We start from the raw sequence: 13,758 nt of genomic DNA on the forward strand, positions 1-13,758 counted from the left end.
CACTTTGGGAGGCTAGGCGGGAGGATCACTTGAGCCCAGGAGTTTGAGACCAGCACGGGCAACATGGCAAAACTCTGGCTCTATAAAAATACAAAAAATTAGCTGGGCATGGTGGTATGTGTTGTGGTCCCAGCTACTAGGGAGGCTGAGGTAGGAGGATCACCTGAGCCCGGGAGGCGGGGGTTGCAGTGAGTTGAGATCATGCCAATGCCACGGCCACTGCCACTGCATTCCAGTCTGGGCAACAGAGACCCTGTCTCAAAAAAAGAAGAAAAAAAGTCACTGTGTAAAAATGAAAAGCAGGAGGCCCTCAAAGGAAAAAAATTAATTACAAAATACCCCACATCAGAACAGGGTCTCAACAGAATAGAACTGGCAGTGGCAGGTGGTCTCCTCTGGGTATATTTTAATTTGCCACAATTTGCCAATTTACAATGAAAGGAAAACCTGGTAAATTATCAGACCCCTAGACAACTGGGGAAACTGACAAATAAGTTTGTGCATTAGTTCATACAACACATACTTACTGATTACCTACTGAGTACCAGGCTCTGTTCCGGGATTCAAGATAAACAATAATAAGTTTCTGTCTTCCAAGAGCTTATAAACCACACACATATATCTATAAAGCAGTCAATACAATTGTCAGAATGATGACCTGAAACAAGGGCTGGATGAATCACCAGTTATCTCAACTGAAAAAAATCAGTGACATAATTTCTATTAACTGAGATGGCTCAAAATTCTAAGCTCCAAAAAAATGTCTATCACTCTGGAAGGATGTGTACCCTTGGGTCATTTGTGTTCTGGGTGTGGCAGGCCCAAAAGCATTTAACTGGGTATAAACTCAATTAAGGGAGGGCCTTCATTTAACACCTTACAGTTGGAATTTTACTGAGTACAAAGAGTTGGTACCACCTGCTGAAATGGGTGGCAAGTGACGTCTACTGATAATTGTAAGCAACCACAAACATCATGAATTAGCTTGTACAACTTGCTATGCCAGGAAGGAAGACTTGGCTGGGGGGAAATGTGGATCTAGAGTCTCCAAAAACTCATGGTAGGACCCACGGACTAGAATTTCAACAGCAGAGGGCGGTGCACCCGACTTCACAAAGAGTTTTACCGACTGGGGCCCCCCAAGAATGGGCAACTGGACTCCTGTACGAGCTGAAACGTCTTCAATGAACTTAACGATCGTCAAGTACACTAAGTGTTCAGCGTTGGACTCATTTGGCTGTTTTCCATAACCTCTACTCTGGTCTGACCGTTAAATCTCCCTTGCGGATACTCTGACCTTACAGTTCGGAGGTGGGGACGGGATGGGGCGGGGGGGTGCGGGCTCAGGGAAAGGGGGAGAATGAAATCAGCCTATCAGGCTTTCCAAAAGAATGCTTATCATTGGTTCTCAGAGACTTAAAATTATAAGGGGGTCATTCCCCTGAAAGATAATCCGGTTCTTGCCAGTGACATCGCTGACAAACACTTCACAAGTTGGGGAGGGGGAAAGGGGGAGGAGAAGAGGGTAAGGAAAACTAATTTTGTGGATTAACATGAGTCCCTCTCAGGTCAAAACGGGGTTCCAAGGAAACCAGACGCCACTCCTTAGCCAAGTTTCACCCAAAGTCTACGACCCAGGCCGCTCGCTCTGTCCTCCCCCCAAGTCTAGACTCCAAACTTTTTGCCCCTCTCACGGCCCCCCGGCCGTGGAACTCCTCCCGGCACGCCGGGTTCTGCTCACCAAGAGCCTCGAGGGCGGGCGCGGGCAGGGCCAGAGCGAGGGTCGGCGGCTCCCGGTGCCCCCCACAGCTGCCCGTACCTGTCTAGCATCTGCTGTAGGGCTTGGTCCGGCATCTTCCGCGGAGCCGGCGCACTCGGCCTTCCCCAGTGGACCCGCTCAAGGCCAGGCCCGGGGACAATAGCACTGAGAGGCGGCGGAGTAGGCCGCAGTCCGGCGGTAGCCGCGAACCCGTCACCCAGCTTCCCGGGGCAGCTCCGCTAGCCTGGCGGCGGCGGTGCGGGGCCTGCGGGAGTCCGGCGGAGGCGGCGGAGAGCGAGGAGGAGGAGCCTGAGGCGGGGAGGCGGCGATCGCGGCCCAGGTTCCTGTCGGTCGGCCCGAGGTTCCGGTCCATGGGCCGCGGGCGCCGAGTTGCTGCCAGCGGAGGAGCTACCTTTGTGAGGTAAGAGTCACCGCCTCCATGCGCGCTGGGGTTACGACGCAGGGCGGCCCAGAGCAGCCTGGGAGATGTAGTCCTCGGGCCGTCCCCGCTAGAGGCTGCACAGCCCGCCCGGACCAACGCCTCCGCGCCCGCCGCCGTCCGGCCGGCGCCCTCCCGTTTCCTTCCTCCAGGGAGAAAAAATGTCTTTCGGGCCGCTTTCCAGGAAGCAGCAGGATGCGCCGCTCCACTGTCAGTAGCAACAAGGTCAGCCTCCCTGCTTGTTTCTTTTTGCCTCCGCTCTTGCCCTCAGGTGGGACCGAGCCAGGTGAGGGGAGGGGGCTCAAGGGCTATTTCTTATCAGGGTCTCCGGCCCCGGCCGTGGCGTCTGGGCGGTCAGTGGCAGCGGTGGGGGTGGCAGAAACTCCTTCCGAAGCCCCTGGTGCTGGAGCCAGCCTCTCCTGCGGCAGAGCCCATTTTGGGGGAATTACACCACCCCCTCAAGGGGTCGGCTGCTTTGGTGCGTGAGGTTCTTCTTGAGGGGGCGGGCAAGTCGGGACTGCCTGGACCATACAGCTTCCACCCGAGTCTCTCAGTGTGTGTTTGGGGCTGGGGAGTGGGGGGAAGGAAAGATGATTCTCTCCCTCTCCAGGAACCTTCTCAAATGTGCCTGGGCTTTCCAGGGCTCGCCAACAGTCTCCAAATGGAACACGTTGGTGAATAAACAGCTCTTGCTTACTCAGCTGTGGGTTGTCAGGGATGTTTGTTTCTCTCTCTGCTGCTGGTCACTGTTAACCGTTTCTAGTCGCGTTGACACCTTCAAGCAGGTGGATTGGGAGTGGCGGGGGTGGGGGGAATCAAAAAGGAGAAATCATCAGTCACTCCTTGGGTCAGCTTCTGACGTTCGAGGGATAGCTTTGGCGGGAGGAGAGAGCTGTCGGCTCAAACGAATGCGTTTTTTGGACGACCTGTGGCATTTTCTCTAGGGCCGTGATCGGTAGGACGCTGGTAGTTTTCTCTTGATTATGTCTAATATCTGCTGCAAGGTGTTTGATTTTTTAAAAAATGATAATGTGTTTTTAAAGCTCTTTTTATATGTAGAATTTTACAATCAACTTTTCATTATCTGTTCAAAATTTGCGAAGTGTATTTGAACTAGAGTGTTCATTGCTGGGAAAAAACAACAAACCCAAAAAATGTGACCAGAAGCTTACTTGGCCTCCAATTTTTGAAATATGCTTTTGAGAAACAGCACCCCCCCACCACACACATATGCACACACTCCTCCTAGGGAAAGAAAATGAGTATTTAGTTTAATCGGGGTGTCTAATATTTTATATATATTTGTATTATATATAATATATATGTATTATGTATTATATATGTATTATATAATACATACATATATATATATATATATTTTTTTTTTTTTTTTGGGAGAGACGCAGTTTCGCCATGTTGCCCAGGCTGGTCTTGCAACTCCTGGGCTCAAGTGGTCCACCTGCATCGGTCTCCCAAAGTGTTGGGATTACAGGTGTGAGTCACCGCATGTGGCCAGTATCTAATATTTTATTTAATTAATTCATTTATTTAATTAATTTATTTATTTTGAGAGATGGAGTCTTGCTCTGTTGCCCAGGCTGGAGTGCAGTGGTGCTGTCTTGACTCACTGCAAGCTCTACCTCCTGAGTTCAAGCGATCCTCCTAGGCTCAGCTTCCCAAGTAGCTGGGACTACAGGTGTGTGCCACCACACCCAGCTAATTTTTGTATTTTTTAGTAGAGATGGGGTTTCACTATATGTTGACCAGGCTGGTCTTGAACTCCTGACCTCAGGCGATCAGCCTGTCTCGGTCTCCCCAAGTGCTGGGATTATAGGTGCGAGCCACCGTGCCCGGTCTATTTTATTTTTTTGAGATGGAGTCTCGCTGTGTTGCCCAGGCTGGAGTGCAGTGGCACTATCTTGGCTCACTGCAGTCTCCTCCTCCGGGTTCAGGTGATTCTCGTGCCTCAGCCTCCGGAGTAGCTGGGATTACAGGCTCCCACCACCATGCCTGGCTAACTTTTGTATTTTTGGCAGAGGCAGGGTCTCACCATGTTGACCAGGCTGATCTTGAACTCCTGATCTCAGGTGATCTGCCTGCCTCAGCCTCCCATAGGGCTGGGATCATAGATGTGAGCCACTGTGCACAGCCCGGTGTCTTAACATTTTAAATTATTATTTTTTGCTCCTTGTGCTGTGTCAGTCTAACCTTATTGTGTGCTTATTTCTTAAGCAGTTGTCAGCCATAGGAGTTGGATATATACTTCCTGCTTAAAAACAGAATTTTATCCCAGCATGTGGATTAAGTACACTTACACAAACTCCAAGATTCTAGATCTTAACCAATGTTAGAATTTCTATTTCAACTGAAATTGGAAAATGTGATACCTTTTGTTGATAGCAAAGACATGTGCACCTTGACCTTATTATACCAACAAATGGATTTTATGTCTGCATTTTTATGAAAAGTCAGCTCTCTGGCTGTGTCAAAAACCTTTTAAAGTAGAAAAAAATCCTGTTAGTGGTCTAAAGAGTGATTAGCATGTGACCCAGTAATTCCACTTCTAGATATTTTCAAGAGAAATGAAAACATGTCTACACAAAATCTTGTTTATTTGTGAATGTTTATAGCAGCATTATTCTGGGTTTTTTTTTTTTTGAGACAGGGTCTCACTTTGTCATCCAGGCTGGAGTGCAGTGGCGCCAGCTCACTGCATCCTCAGCCTCAGGGGCTCAAGCACTCCCCCTGCCTCAGCCTCCCAAGTAGCTAGGACTACAGGGGCGTGCCACCATGTCTGGCTTAAAAAAATTTTTTTTGTGGAGATAGTGTTTTGCCATGTTGCCCAGGCTGGTCTTGAACTCATGAACACAAATGATCCTCCCACCTCAGCCTCCCAAAATGCTAGGATTACAGGCATGAGCCACAGCACCTGGCCTACAGCATTATTATTGATAGCCAAAAAGTGGAAACCCAAATATCCACCAGTTGATGAATGGATAAACCACATGTGGTATATCATACAATAGAATATTATTAGGAGACAACAAGGAATAAAGTGATGATACATGCTATAACATGAAAGAACCTTGAAAACATTATACCAAGTGAGAGGAGCCAGTCACAAAGACCACATATTGTATGATTCTATTTGCATGAAATGTCAAGAATAGGCAACTCCATAGAGACGGAAAGTAGATTAGTGATTGCATAGGGCTGAAGGAGTTGGGGAGAAATGGGGAGTGACTGCTAATGAGTATGAGGTTCCTTATTAGAGGGATAAAAATGCTCTAGAATTAGTGGTTCTGGTTATATAATTTTGTGAATTATATCACAAATAAGATAAAATTAGATTATGGTAATAGTGGCAAAACTGTAAATATACTCAAAAAACCCATTGTACACTTAAAATGGGTGAATTTTAATGTTACGTAAATTATGTCTCAATAAAGCTTTTAAAAGAGTAATTAGCTCCACAGAAAATGTTCATAAGGGTATCTAAAAAGAAGCATATAAACAGATAACTGATAATTCTTTATTACCAACTTTGTTTCTTATTAGTATGGGCAAAAATAGTGATTGATAAAACTCAGAAAATAAATTAATCCTAACATTTGAAATGGGTGACACATATTGTCTGAATTTCAATATTGTTTGTCAACTTTGTTTTTTGTGGCTCTTACATTTTCCAATAAGACTCAGAATAATTGGAATTACAATATGTTCTCTGATTTTGAAGGAAAAAAATGTCTCTTTAGACCTTAATCTGACCGAAACCACATTGAAATGCACTCCTGCATTTATATATAGGGTTGAAAATCTATGATAGTGGCACATACCTGTAGTCCCAGCTACTCAGGAGGCTGAGGTAGGAGAATCGCTTGAACCCGGGAGGCAGAGGTTGCAATGAGCCAAGATCGTGCCACTGCACTCCAGCCTGGCAACAGAGTAAGACTCTGTCTCAAAAAAAAAAAGGTCTATGATAAATGATATTCAGCCAAGAGAGTAACCAGCATGACTATAGACAAAAACATCTTTTTCCTCGGAGATATATTTTGAAATAGAAATTAACCTACAGAAAATATTTAAAGATTCTCCCAAGTTCAGAGGACAAGAACAAAGCCTGACAATGTAGAGTTCTAAAGAGTTGGGATTATAGGCGCATGCCACTATTTTAATAATTCTGTAATGGATTTAGAGATAACTGAGTATGAGCTGCTCTAAATATGTCAGAAAATTTAAAATAATATACCACTCTAATGTTCTTCCATCATACTTGTTTTGAACTGTCTACCAAAAAGGGGCCTGGAGTATTCCTTACAGAAATGGTATAATATTTTTAGGTGCCTTCTAAGGAGAACTGTCAATTGCCAAATTTGGTGATAAACTGTAGGCTGAGTCCCCATTCCAAGCTACAGAAAGTTTTTTTTTCATTAATTCCTTCAGCAGGTGTTTCCAGAAAATATATGCATAGGTACGCTAGTAGCAAATTATAACTATACCTACGTTTTCTTTTTTTTTTTTTTTTTTTGATAAGAGTCTTGCTCTGCTGCCCAGGCTGGAGTGCAGTGGTGCCATCTCAGCTCACTGCAACCTCCCACTCCCAGGTTCAAGAGATTCTCATGCCTCAGCCACCTGAGTAGGTGGGATCACAGGCGTGCATCACCACGCCCAGCTAATTTTTTGTATTTTTAGTAGAGGTGAGTTTTCTCTATATTGGCCAGGCTGGTCTTGAACTCCTGACCTCAAGTGATCCACTTGCCTTGGCCTCCCAAAGTGCTGGGATTGCAGGCATGAGCCACTGTGCCTGGCCTATAGCTACTCCTGAGAGGCATACAATCTACATACCTAAATATGTTTGTATTTAGAAAAATAAAAGCAGGCTGGGCGTGGTAGCTCATGCCTGTAATCCCAGCACTTTGGGAGGCTGAGGCGGGCAGATCACAAGGTCAGGAGATCGAAACCATCCTGGCTAACACGGTGAAACCCTGTCTGTACTAAAAATACAAAAAATTAGCTGGGCATGGTGGCGGGCGCTTGTAGTCCCAGCTGCTCAGGAGGCCGAGGCTGGAGAATGGCGTGAATCCGTGAGGTGGAGCTTGCAGTGAGCTGAGATTGCACCACTGCACTCCAGCCTGGGGACAGAGCTGGAGGACAGAGACTCCCTCTCAAAAGAAAAGCAAATAAAACAGGATATAATAATGAAATATTGTATAATGATAACATGGCATGATAGCATTTGAGGAGGTGTCAAATAAACAGCATAGAAGTTTAGAGTGATGTAGAAGTTCCACTGGAAACTGTTGTGGACTGGTGTGTTAAAGAGAGCTTGGTAAAACCAATTTACGCTCTACTTTGTAGCAAGAGGAGTAATTATGTAGGTGACGAGGTAAAGAAGGATCTTGGGTCTCGGTAAGAATGAAAGGATGTAAAGAAAGAAGTTATCCTTTATAACTTGAACTATAGATCTGTTATGTAAGTGGAAAATATGAAGGGCTGGTGCTGTGATTTGAATGTGTCCCCCAGTGTTCATATGTTAGAAACTTAAATTCTGGCTGAGCACAGTGGCTCATGCCTGTAATCCCAGCACTTTGGGATGCCGAGGCGGGCAGATCACTTGAGGTCAGGAGTTTGAGACCAGCCTGGCCAACATGGTGAAACCCCATCTCTACTAAAAATACAAAAATTAGCCAGGCATGGTGGTGTGTGCCTATAATCCTAGCTACTCGGGAGGCTGAGGCAGGAGAATCACTTGAACCCAGGAGGTGGAGGTTGCAGTGAGCTGAGATCGTGCTGCTACACTCCAGCCTGGGCAACCAAGTGAGACTGTGTCTCAAGAAAATAAAAATAAAAAAGAAAGAAAGAAAGAAACAAACTCTAATGCAGCAGTCTTGAGAGTTGGGATTTTTAAGAGGTGATGAGGTTGTGAGGGCTCTGCCCTCATGAATGGATTAATATAGTTATCAAGGGAATGAGTTCATTATCTGGAGAGCAGGTTTATTATAAAAGTGAGTTTGGTCTTTTGCTGTCTGTCTCGCACTTTCACCATGTGATTCCTTCTGCCGTATTATGGTGCAGCAGGAAGGCTCTTACCAGTTTCTGCCCCTTGATCTTGGACTTCCCAGCCTCCAGAACTGTGAACCAAGTAAATTTCTTTCTTTATAAATTACTATTCTCAGGTATTCTGTTATAGAAGCATAAAATGGACGAAGACAACTGGTTAAATCGGGAGAATAGTTAAAAAACCTTGAATCTATTAATTCATTTAAAAAATATTGATTGTATGTGACAGGCACTAAGCTAGGGACTGAAGATACAATGATGAGCAAAAACAAGCACAGTTTTTACCTTGTTTGTGGGGTTTATAGTTTATTATGAGAAGGATTATCACATAAATAAATGTATCAAATTGCAAATGTGGTACATAGTGTTGTGAGAGATTATAACTAGGATTTGACTTAGACCAGGAGGTCATGGAAAGTTTCTCTGAGGTAGTGTGTGTTATACCGAGGCCCCAAGAAAAGCAGGCATTAACTAGTTAAAGGGAAGAGGGAAGAACATTCCAGGCCAAAGAACAGCATGTGCAAATGCCTTGTGAAGGAAATGATGAATAGAAGAAACTGAAACAAAAAGGAGATCTTGAGGCAAGAGAAAACCAAAAATATCAGTGAGTGAAAGGCTATGAAGCAAAGAGCTCTGTAGGCCAGTTTAAGGAATTTTGCCCTACCCTAGGAGAGGAGGAAGCTGCTTGTGGGAGGGTTTAGGCATAAGAAATAGACCCCATTCTGGCCAGGCGCAGTGGCTCATGCATGTAATCCCAGCACTTTGGGAGGCTGAGGCAGGCGGATCACAAGGTCAAGAGATGGAGACCATCCTGGCCAAAATGGTGAAACTCCATCTCTACTAAAAATACAAAAATTAGCTGGGTGTGGTGGTGTGCACCTGTAGTCCCAGCTAGTCAAGAGGCTAAGGCAGGAGAATTGCTTGAACCTGGGAGGCGGAGGTTGCAGTGAGCCGAGATTGCACCACTGCACTCCAGCCTGGTGACAGAGTGAGACTCTGTCTCAGAAAAAAAAAAAAAGAGAGACCCCATTCTGGGCTGGGCATGGTGGCTCACACCTGTAATCCCAGCACTTGGGAGGCTGAGGCAGGTGGATCACCTGAGGTCAGGAGTTCGCGACCACCCTGGACAACATGGTGAAACCCCGTCTCTACTAAAAATACAAAAAAATAGCCAGGTGTGTGGTGAGCACCTGTAATCCCAGCTACTCGGAAGGCCGAGGCAGGAGAATTGCTTGAACTGGGGAGGTGGAGGTTGCAGTGAGCCGAGATCGTGCCACTGCACTCCAGCCTGGGCCACAGAGTGATACCTTGTCTCAAAAAAAAAAAAAAAAAAAAAAGAGGAAAAAGAAAAAAGAAATAGAACCCATTCTGTAGGAATTGGGAAGTTAACTTGTAGTGGTTCCTAAACCTGCTATGAGTCAGAGAACTGCCCTGGAAATTTTGATCTATGTGCCCTGCAGTGGTGCCTAATTAGCTGTCTTTTTAACAAGTTCTCTAAGTGATTATTAATGTTACAGAATCTCTGCAAAGATAACATAGGTTTGGGTCTTAACATTGATACTCAGAAGCTTGGCGATTTGATTTGGGCAGGTTACAGAATCTCTTTTAGTCAGATTCCTCATCTCCAGCAGAAGGGGGGAGAATTACAGAACCTCCCTTTTTGAATTCCTGGGAGGAATAAATGTGAAAATTCACTTAAATTGTTCAGTACAAGGCCAGACATGTGGTTAAGGGCTCTTAATAATTATTACTGAAATTTCTTCAGTAAAGGTGAGAGTGATTTAGGGGATTTTTTTTTTTTTTTTTTTTTTTTTTTTTAGAGAGTCTCACTGTCACCCAGGCTGGAGTGCAGTGGTGAACTCATGGCTCACTGTGGCCTTGCCTACCGGGCTCAGGTGATCCTCCCACCTCAGCCTCCTGAGTAGCTAGGACTACAGGCACACGCCACCATGCCCAGATAATATTTTGTATTTTTTGTAGAGACAGGGTTTCGCCATGTTGCCCAAACTGTCCTCAAATTCCTCAGCTGAAGTGATCCACCTGCCTTGGCCTCCCAAAGTTCTGGGATTACAGGCATGAACCACTGTGCCTGGCTGATTTAGGGGATTAATCTTGGAGTGGTATGTATTGTGGGTTGGAAACAGAAATAAGTTAGGCCTCGGCTAGGTCTGAGTAACTTGACCATGGTCTGTAAGCGTTTTCAGAAGTTTGCTTTAACATGGCTATTAGTGGTCGGGCATGGTGGCTCACGCTTGTAATCCCAGCACTTTGGGAGGCTGAGGCGGGCGGATCACGAGGTCAGGAGATCAAGACCACGGTGAAACCCCGTCTCTACTAAAAATACAAAAAATTAGCCGGGCGTGGTGGCGGGCGCCTGTAGTCCCAGCTACTCAGAGAGGCTGAGGCAGGAGAATGGTGTGAACCCGGGAGGCGGAGCTTGCAGTGAGCCGAGATCGCGCCACTGCACTCCAGCCTGGGTGACAGAGCGAAACTCTGTCTCAAAAAAACATAAAAAATAAAAAAATAAAACATGGCTATTAGTTTTTGATGATCCTTACATAGGTTAAGTAGTTGAAGTACATAATGTCCCTGTTGCTCTCTAAAGGACATTAAGAGGAGACTTCGGTCCCCAGAATATGTTTTACTGGTTTAACATCTACGGTATTACGTTTTTTTCTTTCTTTCTTTTTTTCTTTTTTTTTTGAGATGGAGTCTTGCTCTGTCACCCAGGCTGGAGTACAGTGGGGCAATCTTGGCTCACTGCAATGTCCGTCTCCCTGTTCAAGCAATTCTCCTGCCTCAGCCTCCTGAGTTTGGGATTACAGGCACGTGCCACCACACCTGGCTAATTTTTGTATTTTTAGTAGAGACGGGGTTTCACCATGTTGGTCAGGCTGGTCTCAAACTCCTGACTTCAGGTGATCCACCCACCTCAGCCTCCCAAAGTGCTGGGATTACAGGCGTGAGCCACTGCGCCTGGCCTACAGTGTTACTTTGATTTGACTTTATTTTCTTAATTCTAGAAAGAGGCTTCACTTGCTACTTAAAGAGGACTGTCTGAAACCTATCTTCATTTGCTACCCAGAGAATAGAATTTTATCTGTATATATTCACTGTAATGGGGTAGTTATTTATAAAATTTTATAAATCAATGTCATCTGTCAATTTTGCTTTCTCCTTATAAATATGGTGGGAGACCCATTACTTTTCATTATCCTTGCTTACATTCCTCTCTTTGGCTTATGTATCCCTGGGCCATGCAATGGTGGAGGGCAGAGAAACTTTCTGTAGCTTGTTCCTGGAGTATCAATTTTATAAGAAAATGTATATATAAAGAATCATTTTCCTTTTTAAACAAGCATGGATTTCATAGAGCAGCAGTTCTCAAAGTATGGCTTTGCAGACCCCAGGGTTCTCTGAGACCCTTTCCACGGAAATGTGAAGTCAAGACTATTTCATAATAGTAGTAAAACATTATTTGCATTTTTCACTATGTTAGCATTTACACTGATGGCACCGGCAACAGTAGATAAAACTCTGCACCTTAGCACCATTCAAGGCATTGGCACCAATAGTAGTAATGATCATAGTTTTCATTACCATGTGCATGCAAAAAGAAAACAAAACTAGTTTCACTTAATGTCCATGATTAAACAGTAGAAGATACTCATTTTATTAACCTTGACTTTTAGATACACATATTTTTAATAATCTATATGATAAAGTGGGAAGTATGCATACTTCTGTATCCAAAGTATGATAGTAGATACAATTAAGATGCAAACTGAACTGGTTGCTTTTTTGTGGCACACTGTTTTTACCTGAAAGAGAGACCGACAATCAAAATTCAAAATATTTGTGCTGCGAAGGATACCATCATAGTGAAACAACAACTCACAGAATGGGAGAAAATGTTTAGAAATCCTTTATCTGAAAAGAGACTTATATTTAGAATATATAAAAATTTATTACAACTCAACAATTTTAAAAAGGCCAGCATGGTGGCTCACGCCTGTAGTCCCTGCACTTTGGGAGGCAAGATGGGAGAATCAGTTGAGGCAAGGAGTTCAAAACCAGCCTGGGCAACATAGAAAGACTGTGTCTCTACCAACCTCTCCTGCCCCCCCACCCAAAAACCAAACCAAAAAAAAGTCCAATTTACAAACGGACAAAGGACCTAAAAAGGCATTTCTTCCCCAAAAAATTATTTGAAGAAATGTCTTTTAAGGTCCTTTGTCCATTTTTAAATTGGAGAAAAAGAAATTGGAAAAGACATTTCTCCAAAGGTAAGCAAATAGTAAGCATATGAAAAGATGCTCACCATCGCCGGGCACAGTGGTTCATGCCTGTAATCCCAGCACTTTGGAAGCCTGAGGCAGGTGGATCACCTGAGGTCAGGAGTTCGAGACCAGTCTGACCAACATGGTGAAACCCTGTCTCTACTAATAATGCAAAAATTAGCTGGGCGTGGTGGCACACACCTGTAATCCCAGGTACTCAGGAGGCTGAGGCAGGAGAATTGCTTGAACCTAGGAGGCGGGGGTTACAGTGAGCTGAGATCCTGCCACCATACTCCAGCCTGGGCGACGAGAGCGAAACTCCGTCTCCAAAAAAAAAAAAAAAAAAAAGAAAGAATAGATGCTCACCGTCTATTAGCCTGTATATATATAGATCAGGGATTTATTTATTCATATTTGGTTTTTTGTTTTGTTTTTTTTTTTCACTCTCGGCCCACTGAAACCACCGTGTCCTCTGCCTCCCAAGTGGCAGGGACTACAGGCATGTACCACCATGCTTGGCTAATTTATACATTTTTTTGTAGAGACGGGGGTTTTGCCACATTGCCCAGGCTGGTCTTGAACTCCTGGGCTCAAGTGTTCTACCTGCCTCAGCCTCCCAAAGTATTGGGATTATAGGCATGAGTCACTATGCCCGGACAGGAATTTTTAAAACCTGAAATCCTTGGACCCCTTAGGGATCTAGTTTTTTCCTTTCTTTCTCTCTCTCTCTCTTTTTTTTTTTTTTTTTGAGATGGAGTTTTGCTCTTGTTGCTCAGGCTGTAGTGCAATGGCACAATCTTGGTTCACTGCAACCTCTGCTTCCTGGGTTCAAGCGATTCTCCTGCCTTACCCTCCTGAGTAGCTGGATTATAGGTGTGCGCCATCACACCCAGCTAGTTTGTTTTGTATTTTTAATAGAGACCGGGTTTCATCATGTTGGCCAGGCTTGTCTTGAACTCTTGACATCAGGTGATCCACCCGCCTTGGCCTCCCAAAGTGCAGGGATTACAGGTGTGAGCCACGGCACCATGCCTCTCTGTCTCTCTTTCTCTCTTTCTTTCTTTTTTGAGACCAGGTCTCACTGTCACTCAGGTTGGAGTGCAGTGGCACGATCTTAGCTCATTGCAGTCTCTGTCTTCCAGGTTCAAGTGACTTTCATGCCTCAACCTCCCCAGTTAGCTGGGATTACAGGCACGCGCCACCACGCCCAGCTAATTTTT

General features: G+C 44.8%; 2 protein-coding genes across 3 annotated transcripts in view; one reads left to right on the top strand and one right to left on the bottom strand.

The window, feature by feature from the left end:
- Window positions 1–2,206, bottom strand: part of MARCHF5 (membrane associated ring-CH-type finger 5) — a 63,538-nt gene extending 61,332 nt beyond the window's left edge. The window contains exon 1 of the mRNA XM_003255221.4: window positions 1,820–2,206. Within this exon, the coding sequence (XP_003255269.1) occupies window positions 1,820–1,854 (35 nt within the window). The 5' untranslated portion in view covers window positions 1,855–2,206. The remainder of the gene's footprint in view (window positions 1–1,819) is intronic.
- Window positions 2,207–2,230: 24 nt separating this feature from the next.
- CPEB3 (cytoplasmic polyadenylation element binding protein 3) overlaps window positions 2,231–13,758 on the top strand; it is a 248,131-nt gene continuing 236,603 nt past the window's right edge. For both annotated transcript variants that reach the window (XM_012505798.2, XM_012505800.2), the window contains exon 1: window positions 2,231–2,423. The gene's annotated coding sequence lies outside the window, so the exon portion shown is untranslated. The remainder of the gene's footprint in view (window positions 2,424–13,758) is intronic.

The sequence above is a fragment of the Nomascus leucogenys genome, chromosome 3, assembly GCF_006542625.1.
Source record: "Nomascus leucogenys isolate Asia chromosome 3, Asia_NLE_v1, whole genome shotgun sequence".
In the NCBI taxonomy this organism is placed as follows: domain Eukaryota; kingdom Metazoa; phylum Chordata; class Mammalia; order Primates; family Hylobatidae; genus Nomascus; species Nomascus leucogenys.